The 14,300-nt window shown below is 39.1% G+C and overlaps 1 protein-coding gene across 1 annotated transcript in view; it reads left to right on the plus strand.

The window, feature by feature from the left end:
- negr1 (neuronal growth regulator 1) overlaps positions 1-14,300 on the plus strand; it is a 379,243-nt gene that overhangs the window by 350,390 nt on the left and 14,553 nt on the right. The window contains exon 7 of the mRNA XM_078407348.1: positions 1-14,300. This exon is cut by the window's right edge and continues 14,553 nt beyond it. Within this exon, the coding sequence (XP_078263474.1) occupies positions 1-101 (101 nt within the window). The 3' untranslated portion in view covers positions 102-14,300.

Genomic DNA, 14,300 nt, shown 5'->3' on the forward strand with positions numbered 1-14,300 from the left:
TGCCATCCAAAGAACAATATGGAATCACTGGTGGTGCTGAAGTTATTTTATCCTGGTGGTACCTCGTGATGGCACTATCCTGCCTGGTCAGCACGTACTAGCAGAGGGGAAATTTGCCAGCCACAATGAACGTGAGTGAGAAAGCATGAAGAAGTTCAAGAGTCGCTTCCAAGTGCTGGGAACTAGAATCAATCTGGTACAGTTCACTCACAGAAAAGTGTGAGAATCAATCAGCAGTGCAAACACAGGGATGTGAAACTTTCCTACAATTACTGATCATGTAAATGTCTAAATTATATTCTTTTCAGGTTGTCATCAAGTTCTGACATTGAACTCATTATCCCCAATCAAGCTTTGTAGGTTGTGAAGTTACTTTTTGAGAACATATATTGTATTATCTTACATATAAGCTGTAATGCTTCACAAATTTCATTAGCCCCCTCCCCTTCAAGGTGCTGGTTGCATACAAGAAGAATATGGCACGCATGAGATATTATAGCCTCTAATACGATTTAGTATTCATAATTTTATTATAACACCACAGGGCATTCAATGAAAACAGGTCTTGCGTATGTATAGTTCCAAGGTTTTAATGGGCCTGTCCAAACAGAAAAATTAGGAAAATCAATTTTTACACCAGAACTTACTGGCAAAAAGATAGGCATCCATTTCAATTAATCAATGGGCATTTTTTAGAAATTATGTGGAAACTCCCTTTAACAAATTCCATATTCCTTCTAAAATGTTCTACAGTCGAAGAATATTTTAACTGAAAAAATGAGAAAAAATGAGGATGGTTTAGTAGTGCACCAGTAACGTACTGCCTCATTGCCCCTGTGATCTGGGTTCAACCCTGATCTTTGGTATTGTTTGTGTGCACATTCTCCCTTTGACTAAATGGGTTTCCCTTGGATGCTCTGGTTTCCTCTCACATCACACACATGCAGGTGGATTAACTGGGTACTGTAAATCTTGTGTAGTTGGCGAGGGGGACTGCTGGGTATAAAAGAGAGAATAGATTACAGAAGAAGTATGTGGGGGGATAGGACTGATTGAAATGGTTGGAGAGCCAACATGAGAGTTGATGGGTTGAATGATCCTTTACATTGTAAAGAATGTGCAGTAAATGTGGGGATAGGTTAGTCATCTTTCACGACTTAACCCTCAAATTTTTCCCTTTATGTTGAAGTTGTTCGAAGAATTTTTGTTCTCTCCAGTCCCATTGCGATTTTAGAATATTTTATTCCTTACTACACAGAAATATGCCATTTGGCCCATCTACGTTGCATGTCAGAACTATCCCATTCCCCTACTTGCTTCTCTGTAACATATTTTCTTTCACAAACTCATTAAATGCCATCTGATTCTCTTCCCAACTGTGGACAGTCGGCATAATTTACAGTGGCCAATTAACTACCAGCGAGCATGTCTTTGGGATGTGGGGTCACATAAAGAATTGAAAATGTTAGAAATATGAAATTATAACACATTGTTTTGGAAATAAGTAGCAATTGAAAGGGAGGATTAACATTTCAGATGAAACCTCCATTGGAACTGATTCCAATCTGATGGAAAAATCACAACTTAATCATCAATCTCCATTTAATGTTTTTTTTTTTATCTCACTGTAGAATAAATGGCATAAAACTTAATAATTTTTGCATTCTGCTTTGCATTTGAAACTTATCTCTGTATAATCCCAGTTTAGAATGCAATGGATTCATCCTGGCTGACTGAATTTGTGGCTTCAATACCAATCATGTCTTTGCAACTTATATCTGCAGGTGGTGTATGAAATTGCAGCACATAAATCTGCATGCATTCATATATGAAAGTTAACAAATATTACTGCCATTTTAAAATTCTAGCTCATTCTGGTGCTCAAAACCATAAAATTCAAAGTTTGTCATTATATGTTAACAAGAATTCTACCATTCGATTATTTGACCAGGTATTATACGTCTTGTTGTAACAAATCAAAGCTATTAATCCAGATTTCAGGGCTTCAAAGAAAACAATCTGTGCCAAATCTTATATCTTTTACACATTCATGACATAACTTAAACATTAATGGTGCCCTTGGAAGGATCTGTTTTCCAATCATGTTTTCTGCACCGAAACAGGCAACATTTTAATCAACTATTAATTGATTCCAAAAAGCACATTACAGCTAATATCAAAAGATTCCTTTATTGAAGAACAAAAACTACTTGTAATTCCAAAATTTTATGATGAATGCAAATTACAAAGGCAGTGCTCAATGAGCGAACAATTATAAATATTCTCCCATTATTATTTTAATGTATTAATGTGGAACTGTCTTGTTCAAATACTTAAATTGTATTTAAATTGGTTCCCTTGGCATTTGTTGTGATGCAGTGACCCCCCAGTTTACCAGACAGTATCATTTGAAGCAAGAGACACCATGAAGAATATGTTCTCCATTGCCCAAACTTATTCTTCACTTCATGATCAGAACCTTTTAAATGAACATTTGGAAAACCTTCATTACAAAACTTGTGGTGGAGGAATTAAAGCCAAATAACTGTAAAACATTTACAATCGTGGTGACCTCAGGTGCAAAAGTAGTGATAACATTGAGTCATATGTTTAGTAATTTTATCTTTAGTGACAGACATTTTTCAAGAAGATTATGTTCACATTTCATTGAATAACTGAAAAGATGCAAATGATGAAAGTATTTATAATTGCTCTATGATAAAGTTGTATAGTTATTAAATACATTTATTGTTTGGAGAAACCAACCTTCAATTATTCCATACATGGCAACTATTAAAAACTCTAATGAGATGTTCAGTATTGTCACAAGGATTTGAAATGTTGGATCCATGCAGTATTCATATAGGGCTCATGTAAGCTATGACAGGGAAATAACAAAAAAAACTGTTATAAATTATTGGGAGGAAATGTAACATTTGGCAAGGTGATGATTTACTGGTTCACGTTGAGAAGATGGTGGTGAGCCAGCTTTCCAAGTGGCACAGTCCTGATGCAGGTTCTTCCACAATATGTTTGTGTTATATTTTACAAGCTTTAAACCTGGGACCAAGAATGAACAGTGCTATGTTTTAAGCACAACATTGTGTATGACCTAGAGGGTAACCGCTGGTGGTGGTGTTGCTTGAGTGTCATTGGAGTTGCATTTATTCAAGAGAGTGGAAGATCATGTATGATATGCCTGCCATGTGCCTTGAAGATGCTGAAACCTTTGAGGTATCAGTAGATGAGTCACTCAATAAATGTTTCTGAACCTAATTAAAACATGGTTTAAAATGTAACAGAAATAGACTAGAGACCAATGGAGTTTTACCAGTATTCATCTGCTAAAAAAGCTACTTCTGTCAATACATTATACTGTTAAATCAATTGCAACAAGTGACTAATATCTCAAATTGCTTCCACCAAGTTACACACATTTGTAACCTTTAATACTGCATCTTGATCTCAAATAGCATTAAATGCTCTGTCAAATCTCTCTCCAGAATTGGAGGGACAAATATCATAATCATAATCATAATCATACTTTAGCCAAGTATGTTTTGCAACATACGAAGAATTTGATTTGCCACACAGTCATACCAATAAAAAGCAACACGACACACAAAATACATTTTAACATAAACATCCACCACAGTGACTCCTCCCCATTTCTCACTATGATGGAAAGCGAAAAAAAGTTAAATCTCTTCCCTTCTTTGTCCTCCCGCAGTCGGGGGCCTCAAGCCTTCCGTTGACGGGACGATCTTGGCTCCCGTAGCCGGTGGTCGGGACCTCTGCATCGGGGGCGATCAAGCTCCTGCATCGGGGGGATCTCAGCTTCCCCGCGCCAGGCGATCAAACCCCGGGTCGGGGCTAGTCGAACCTCCTGCGACTTTGGAGCTTCCCGACATCAGTCATAACTATTACCTCCTGTGTTTTCATTTTGAATACGGTTGACATGAATATTTTATAAATCAAAAATAATAATTCATTGAAATTCTAGAGACTAAATGCTTAGCATCTATGAAATCTGGACCAGTTGGTAACTTTTTCAGACAAAATATGTTTTTTTTATATGGGTAGACTCTCTGGCGATGTCCTGAGCTCTTCTGCCTGCCTCAGCTGCCTAATGTGATTTGCGATGTGGAGAATAGCATTTATGACAATAAGGCAGTTTTTTTACATTTTTAATGAAATTTCAACAGCTTTCAAATCTCTTCCTTCACTTATCAAATTCTGCAGTCACTATCCATCCACTTTGATACATGGTGCTCTCAGAAAATATTGCTACTGTGCCGTTGCATCAAAAATTGGCCAACAGGGAAGTTATCCTATAAAAGAAAATGGTGAGGAAAATAGTTGATTAAAGCAGTGAATCACTCTAACTATGGATTGAATCATTAATATTTATAGCAGCACTGCTTTTCCAAACATTGTGTTCTCATAGTTTTAATTTTTTGATTTAATGATAGGGAATTATAGAAGGTATAGTAAAATTATGGAGCTATAGTCAAGTCTTTAATAATAGCCTTAAATACTTTGGAGATACAAGAACTGCAGTTGCTGGTTTACAAAAAAAGACACCATATGCTGGAGTAACTCAGCGTGTCAGGCAGCACCTCTGGTGACGTTACAAGTCAGAGTTAGTCCCTCCAGTGAGTTACTCCACCACCTTGTGCCTTAAATACTTTGTCCATGATGATCAGTAGTTTGATCCTCAGAGTGATGACCTTCGTCAGGGTAATAATACAGTATGTGATACAGTTGGTTTCTATATTCTTAAGATAGGCAAGAGAAATCAGTAGCCAGGCATCATGATGGTTTTGTCATGACATTATACATCTGCTGATGTTGTATGAAAACAAGCAAACATTTGGTGTCACAAAGACACAAGGGACTGCAGGTGCTGGAATCTTGAGTAAAACAAAAAAAATGCTGGAGGAACTCAGTGGATCAGGCAGCATCTGTAGGAGTAAACAGCCAGATGATGTTTTGGGTTGGGACACATCTTCAGACTGACAGTGTAGAGGGAGAAAGCAGGAAAAGAGAGGGAGGGTGGGGAAAAGTGTGGCAAATGATTGGTAGAAAAAGGCCAGGGGAATGATTGATAGATGGGTGGAGATAGTGATAAAGGCAACGGGTGAAATGGAGAAAAAAGGGTGTCAGATAAGGAAGGAAGAGGTGGATCCAAAGGGAAGGATATGGGTCGAAGGGGCCAAGGAGAAGAGAAAAGAGGAGAGATAAAGGGGATATGAGGAGCTTGCAGGAAGGTTGGGAGATGTGAAAGGGGGAGGGGAAAGGAATAGACTGGTGGGATGGTGGGAGAAAGATGTGTGCATCGGTGGGGAGATTGGGGGGCAACTTGAAGGGGAAGGTGGATCAGAGGATTTACTTGAAATTGAAGAATTCAATGTTCATGCGTTGGGTTGTAAACTACCCAAATGGATTATGAGGAACTGTTCTTCCAGTTTGTTTGTGGCAGTGGAGGAGGCTTGGTGTTCTTTCCAGCCTGTTAACGCTGTGAGAGTGTGTGTGGAAACTGGCAACCGAGGAAAGGAGAATATAGCACAGCTGATGTTGCAACTTGTGGATGTATCTTGATATGTGATAAATGGGAGATGGGTGATGCATTGTAGGCATCTGATTTCATTTTTGCTTTTTTAAATTATAGTACTACATTCTACCCTCAGCCATTTTGCACTATCACACAGCAACATTGTGTAGCCCTAAAAGTTAGTGCCTTTTGTGGAAGCAAGAAATGAATGGGATATTAATATAACAGCAGATCTGCAATGTTATTGCAGGACGATTTAGCTGAGATGATCCTCACCACAGTGAGCCTTATAACAAGCTTTGGAAAAAATTGCTCTTCATACAACTCATTAACATAGACTTTATTATAGAACTACTGCTTTTAGCATTGAACAGGCGTTTGAATTTGTTCACGTTTCAATAAGAAGGGAAGAAAATACATGAATAGTATATACAGAATGGAATTTTTTTTGAGCAATGTTATTCAGAATCTATCATGCATATAATTCCTTTGATCTGACATGTTCACAACGGGAAGGATATGTCATTCCCATCTCCTGCTGGCAAAATCTCTCACGCTAGACCAATCACAATGGAATATGAAAAAGATCATACCAATCCATGCAGTCCCATGCCTTGGAGATCCAAAGAGCCCAAGAAGACCTGAGGGCAGGAACTTCAGTGTGCTGCTTTTGAAAATCTGTTTTTTTTCCCCTAACTAAAGCTGGGTAATAATCATTTTCTGTCATCGCAGAAATTCAGCCAGGCACTTGCAGGCCCCCATGTAATTTCAACGTCACATCACATGGGATGACACAATTCCCGGTGGAATGTTCCTTTTTGAGCTTTACAGAAGAACGTGAACTGCATTGTCCTGGGAGCATCTATCACTGGACATTCATGGGACAACATGGTTTTCCCAGTAGAACCCTAAGCTGGAATACCTGCCAGGTAAATTAATAACTTTTCTGCAAACATGGCTCCCAATCTCTGCACCATATCAATCTCACATCTAACCTCATCGTTGCCCATATCCCAGGTACCAATCCCCGCCAATCTTCCATTCAAAGATCTTGCAATCATCTGAATCACTGACCCTGACCTCCAATGAGTTGACCAAAAGTTACACCCCTCCCATCTTTAGATTTTATTTTTAGATTCCACGCAACAGGCCCTTCGGCCCACCGAGTCCACGCCACCCAGCGATCCCCACACATTAACACTATCCTACACACACTAGGGACAATTTTTACAATTACCCAGTCAATTAACCTACATACCTGTACGACTTTGGAGTGTGGGAGGAAACCGAAGATCTCGGAGAAAACCCACGCAGGTCACGGGGAGAACGTACAAACGCCGTACAGACAGTGCCCGTAGTCAGGATCGAACCTGAGTCTCCGGCGCTGCATTCGCTGTAAGGCAGCAACTCTACCGCTGCGCCACCGTGCCGCCCTTACCTTCTTACCATCTAAACATTGTTAGTCTCCTAATATCATCCCCATTAATATTACCATGAATATTTTTCAGTCTCTCAGTACACATGACAGTATTAAACCAATACCAATAACAAATTTGCAATGTTAGTCTCATGTGCAACTAAAGACTCCCCATTGCATACCTCATCTTAGCCACAGACGAGTCCCATTCTGGCCTATACGCAGAGCAGTGGCTGGCATTTTTACAACAGCAAGAACTGAATCAATGAGGAGCCAACACCTGAACTGTCATTGGCTGCATTAAGGACTTAGTGGCTCGCATAAGTGGTGGTGTGCATCAGAATATCTAGGTACATAATTCATCAGCTTTCTAGAAATTATCCTGAGACTAGAGAACATTTTCTGAAGAATGTGTAAGAGTATCAAATACCGAAGATAAGTTTTGGTTATTATTGTCATGTGTACCGAAGTACAGTGAAAAGCTTGTTTTGTATGCCATCGAAACAGATCAGATATGATACATAAATACAATCAAACTGAACTAAAGTACAAAAGGTAGAGCAAAGGGGAAGATACAGAGCAAAGAATATAATTCTCAACATTGTAATGTGTTAGTTCCATTGAATGCAACCGAAATGTTTGCAAAATTCATCAATGACACAAATCCAAGTAAGAAGGTAAGCTGTGAAGGTAATAAATGGACATAGATAAGTGAATCTGGCAAATGGAATATAAAATGGAAAAGAATATTGTGAAAATGGTAAACAATTGCAGAATGTGTCATCTGATATGATTCACAAAAGGCTAGCAAGCAGATACTCAAATAATTTGGAAAACTAGCAGAATGATCTCATTTATTGCTAGGAGAATTGAATAGAGAAGTATTGAGGTTCTTCAGTGCATTAAACACAGAACAGTACAGCACAGGAACAGGCACTTAGGTGTCTGTGCCAAACATGACGCCAAGATAAACTAATTTATAGTCCCTGAATATGATCCATATCCATCCATTCCCTGCACATTCATGTGCCTCGGTAAAAGACTATGAAATGGTACTATCGTATCTGCATCCAACACCACCCCTGGCAGTGCATTCTAGGCATCCAACACCCTCTGTGTAGGTGCCCTGTAGATGTTGTGTAGAATTTGCCCCTCTCATCTTAAAGATGTCCTCTAGTCTTTGAGTACTAGTCTCCTTTTTTCAAGGAATGATATTAATACATTGTAAGCAGTTCAAAAAATGTATGCTAGATTCATATCAGGAATGGTCAGGTTGACTTATGAGGAGGAATGGTTAATTGGGCCAGTCTCATGCGCGCTGGAATTTAGAATAGTAAAAAAGAACTTGGTTGAAACAAATAAGATCCTAAGAGGCCTCAACAGGGTAGATATGAAGAGAATGTTTCTTCTTCTATGAATCCAGAAATGGAGGTCACTATTTAAAAATAAGATGATGCTCATTTGAGAAATTAGGACTTTTTTTCTCTGAAAGGGGCAAGAATATTTGGAATTCTTCCCGACAGGGGATGGAAGCAGAGGTTTTGAATATTTTTAAACCTGAGGTGGATATTTGATAAGGAAGGGATTGCATAGGAACGTGGATGTGAGGTCAAGTCATGCCAATGTGTCTTGAATTTGCCTCTCTATTTGTAACTAACCATGGTAACCTTTTGAATCCTTGCTCATCAAGTATCAATCTACCTCAGGTTGTGAACTTATAATCACATCAGGCACTTTCTTACTAAATGTCAGAACAGACTTGGTGTCTCATGAGAACTGTTCCTACTGCTAATTTGTTTGGGGTAATTGAATAACTCTTTTTCTGATTAATTCAAGCTGTGAATGCAATTGGTTCCAGTTTATATTATAAATCATTGCCAGATTATCAAATTAGATGATTGTCCAATCCAATGAATTGGATTGCATCGAGTACAGCTGCAGCATGCTTCAGAACGAGTCTTCCAAATCTTGCAGCTACCTGATTAGTAGAAGACAAATTAAATCAAACTTGGTCTTGTTTTGTCAAACAATTGTCGAGTTCAAAATGCGTTGACTTTAATGATTGGTGTTCATCTTGAAATAAGGTATTATAGTTTCCTCATATCGTCTCATTATGAAAAAAAGAAATGACCGTGTTATTTCAACCTTAATAGCATGGCTCTGTTGTCAGGGGAATCTCTGAGTCACTTTTGTGGAACTGCTTATTCCTTCCTCTAACAATCTGCAGGCCTGGCATTACTAATAGCATGAACTGCTGTCTCTCTCACTGTCATGCAGGTTGAAAAGTTGATTTGCCCCAAGGGTGTGGTAGGACAGGCGAATCCGGGGTGAGTCAAAAGCATGTGGGGAGAATTTTAAAATGGGATTCGTGTAAGTTTCGAGTAAAAAGAGTGACTGATGGACGGTGTAGACCCATTAAGACAAAAGGCCTGTTTTAACACTGTATCTTTCTAGGTCTGACTCTAGGTGTTCATTGCAGACCAACAGTAATTGCCTCATGTGCTTCTGTCACAGACACACATGATTCATATGTGTATTTGCATAAAAATGTACTTCTACAGCCCCAAGTTGAAACTGATGAAAATATCCTGCAATCCTAATGTACAAAACAGTTGAGCAAAATGATTTAGCTCTTATATTGCACTTGCAGAAAATCTTGAGAAACACATGAGGATTTGTCACTGGTTGTCATTCACATCAAAAGCTCAGGCCAATATGGAAGAAACTGCTCATTACATTTGCTCAGCCTATAGAGGAGTTTAATAATTGCATTGAAACCTGCCTGTAAATTTACTGCCTGCTCCCATCTAGTCACTTAAGTGAACTGCAATGTTGTTTCTACAATAGTGTGCTGGTCCTGTGTTTGATGACTTTATATGAGGTGAAACAACGAAACAAAGTAGTTACCAGGGCAATTATCTTTCTCCTCAATTGGTTTGAGGAAGAGCAAAATATTTAATTGTCACTTGAACTTCAGAAAGGCCTTGATAAGGTTTTGCATGGTAGGAGCTCTGGAAGGTTAGATGGTGTGAGATCCAAGGAGAGCTAGCTAAATGGATAGAGTATTGGCTTCATGGAAGACAGGAGTGAAAGGTGATGGTGGTAGGTCATTTTCTTGGACTGGATGCCCTGTGACTAGTGGCACGCTTCAGGGATTGGTGCTGGGTCCACTGCTGTTTGTGATTTATATCAATGATTTAGAGGGGAATGTACAATGTAAATGTAAGTTTGCAGATGACACTAAAGTGGATGGTATCGTAGATAGTGAAGATGGTTATTAGAAAATATAGCAGGATCTTGATCAGCTGGGCAAGTGGGCTGTGAAATGCCTAAAGGTGTTTAATGCAGATAAATGTAAAATGGTGCATTTTGGGAAGTGAACCAGGGCAGGACCTTCATGGTGAATGGTCGGGCTCTGGGGAGTGTTGTTGAGCAGAGGGATTTAGGAGTACAGGTACATTGTTCCCTGAAAGGTGCGTCACAGGTAGATAGGGTGGTCAAGAAGACTTTTGGTACATTGGCCTTCATCAGTTAGGGTGTTGAATATAGATGTTGGGATGTTATGTTACAGGTGTAGCAAAGGAGAGGCTGCATTTGGAGTGTTGGTGTTCAGCTTTTGGTCATCCTACTATAGAAAGAATGTCATTAAGCTGGAAAGAGTGCAGTGAAGATTCACAAGGATGTTGCCAGGACTCGATGGACTGAACTTTAGGGAGAGGCTGAGCAGGTTATGACTTTATTCCTTGCAGTGCAGAAGGCTGAAGAGTAATCTTTAGAGGTATATAAAATCATGAAGGGAATAGATAGAATGAATGAACAAAGTATTTTACCCAGAGTAGAGAAATCAAGAACCAGAGGATAGGATTAAGTCATAGAATCATTGAGTCATATAGCGTGGAAACAAGCCCTTTGGGCCAACTTAGCCATGCCGACCAACATAGATTTAATAGGAATTTGAAGGACAAATTGTTTACACAGAGGCTGGTGGATATATGGAAGGAGCTGCCAAAAGAGGTAGTTGAGACAAGTATGATAACAATATTTAAGAGACATTTGGACAGGTACTTGGATAGGGAAGGCTTAGAGGAATAGTCAAATGAAGGCAGGTGGGACTTGCATCGATGGGCCATCTTGGTTGGCATGGATAAGTTGTTTCTGTGCTCTATGACTCTAAAATCCTATCCCCACCTACCTTTCAACATTGTGAGAGCTTTATCAACTGCAGCAATTCAAGAAGGTAGAAATATATAGTGAGCTTCCAGTAATGTCCAAAATCCTAAGATTAAAGCAGGATAAATGTTCAAGGTTTCTGCTGTGGGCCACTATTCAATGATCCCACTGTGAGTGTGAACGCCTGAATACTGTATCAACGCCAATTATGATGATCTCAATGACCAGACAATCTGAGGTCACTCACTTTCAAGAATGTACAAAAAGCATTGGGATCTCAACAGCAAATGCACTACCTCACCAGGCAAGCTACAACATTGATACACCTTAATATAGTTCCAAATCTTCACCTAGTTCTAAATCATAGGCTAGAATTTGCTGGGAACACACCACTCTAACAGTTCATCAGTGGTCTGTGCCATTATTTGAACACATTTATTTCAGAAAATAGTGTTGAAAATGAATTGGGCAATTTTTTACATTGTACCATAATTTCCTAGCACCTTTGCACTATCCCAATGAATCTCTCAGCTCATCTGACAAAAGTCCTCTCATTATAGTTAATAGTGATTGCATACATTCTGCTTCTGCAGCTCTTTTCTTGCTGTAGCCATGTGGACTGAAAATAACCGTGATAAATGGTAATGACACATTTTATGACTGCGTGATGTAGCTTGGACGCCAATAAAAATATTAAGAATTTGAAGCCTCACTCCAGCAGTTTGGTAATTGATTTGACTTATTTTCTCTAATTCCCTTGTTTCTATGAGGGCTTGAAGCTAATACTTTCACGACCCCACTGCCTTGCTCCATATTATGGATTGCTGAAATTCACCTGATTTGGATTTTTATCAATGACCTGGAGAAAAGGCGGACAAACTAAGTGCAAACTAAGTAATTGAGGTATCATGGAAAAGGATTAAGGAACATCTCTATTTATCCCCCGTCGTAAATACTATTCAGGAAATGAATGTCAAATGGAAATCAAAGAACTGCAGATACTTGAAATCTGAAATAAAAACATGAAATGGAGGAAAAGCACAGCAGGCCAGATTATCATCTATGGAAAAACAGAGATGAGGAGTCTTCAATCTGAAACATTAGCTCTGTTCCCCTTGCACCGATACTGCCTGAACTGCTGCATTTTCCAGCATGTTTACCATTCAGAGCACCCTCTCCTCCCACACTCCCCCATCCCCCCCCCCCCCCACTCCTCACTCCCCCCAACAACTCCCTCCTCCTCCCCTCTCTAACCCTCCTCCCTCCCTCCCCTCTCCTCCCCTCCCCTCCTCCCTCCCTCCCTCTCCTCCCCCTCTTGCCCTCCCCCTGCCCTCCTCCCCCTCCCCTCCGTCCCTCCCTCCCTCCCTTCTCATCTTGAGGTGCAGCAAGTGTGATCAGTCCTATTTATCTTTCCTAAAAAGGCTGTGGAGGCCGTCAATGGATATTTTTTTAAGGCAGATGTAAATAGATTCTTAATTATTATGGGTGTCAGGGGTTAAGGGGAGAAGGCAGGAGAATGAGATTAAGAGGGAGAGATCCAGTAGCTGATTGAATGATGGAGTAGACTTGATGTGCCGAATGGCCTAATTCTGCTCCTATCACATATGAATTTGAACTTAATCAGGTTGCATAAGTTCAGAATTAATTCTAGGTCTTTCTTGAAAATTAAACTTTAATGATAAAAGGTTTAAGAGAAATAGAATAACGTTCCAAATTGAGTTTCAACTGGAATGTCTTCTGTGTACTATTGTCCTACAGAGATGGTTTGTATTGTTTTCACTACACATATCCACGTATCCTTGATATCTAAATCACTGACCATATTGTCTTTAGTCTCAGGTAGATTTCCATTCGAGAATCATTCAAATTGATTTAATCATTTTTCACCTCTGATATTATTATTATTTGATAATATTATTGATTATACTGATGTGATGTGATGTGATGTATTTGTTCTCATGAAGCTACGAGACTCAAACAGAAGCTGACATACCTTGGATTTGATGCAGGATTATTACCTCTGGTCTGTAATTTGTAAATTTTAGATTTGGTGGCTATCTAAATATTGTTGAACAATCCTGAGATATGTAACTAGAATAACATTTAACTTTGGCTCTAAAAAGTTGCTCTACATGGATTCAGAAAATTGGTGCACATGATCACAATACTCAGTTGTTATGGCGGGAAAAAAATAAGCTGCTGCAGGAATTCACCAGGTTGAGTATATGTGGGGAGAAGGAAGTTGTCGACGTTTTGGGTTGAGATCCTACATCCTCAATTTTCTGCAATTTCTTGCATGGAGATGTTACAAAACTATGCTGTGATGTATCCCGATAAAATGCTTTCTACAGTGCATCTGTAGAAGTTGGTGAAAGTTGTTGGGGACATGCCAAACTTCCTAAGCCTTCTAGCGTTGAAAGTACACCAGAGGCATTGGTGTACTTTCTTGGCCATTGCTTTGATATGGCAAGTCCAGGACAAGTTGCTGGTGATATTTAAATATGCACATTTTTTCACCAGGTGCATTATGAATCTTTGGTATTCTTGATCCAAGAGAGTTATTGAATATATCCAAGTCTTTTAGATATTGAGGGAATCAGGGTATATGGGGTTAGTGAAGAAAAATAGCACCAAGATAGAGGATTAGGTACGAGGGGGCAAAAAGCTTACTCCTGCTTCTATTTCTTCAATTGTTAATTGAAAAACAATAAAGAACAAATTTACCAAGCGTCAGAGACAACATCATGCGGGAATGATATTTCAATATTGCTGAACTTAGGAATGTTTTCCTGCATGAGGTAACAGTTGGAAGAGTTTAACAGAAGCACACCAATGATTTGTCCTGATCAGTAGAGCGATCTCTCTTGCTGATCTATACTGATCAGGACGGCCAGGGTTTTGAATTCTTTGGAGTTTATTTTTGAAATGCTGCATTTATTGGGGATTCAAATGCCACCATGTCAAGTTGTATGATTGAATTTGATGATTTTTTTGAGCTAGTACCAGTAAGGTAATCTTAAAAACTGCTGGATTTTTGTTAAAAAATCACTAATCAATTTACTACGGTTCTCTACAAAAAAACTACCGCCACAATACAATCTAAATTACATGTAATTCCATCCATGCAACATATATGATTTAATGCAGGGCAGTTATATG

Source organism: Rhinoraja longicauda, chromosome 11 (assembly GCF_053455715.1).
Source record: "Rhinoraja longicauda isolate Sanriku21f chromosome 11, sRhiLon1.1, whole genome shotgun sequence".
In the NCBI taxonomy this organism is placed as follows: domain Eukaryota; kingdom Metazoa; phylum Chordata; class Chondrichthyes; order Rajiformes; family Arhynchobatidae; genus Rhinoraja; species Rhinoraja longicauda.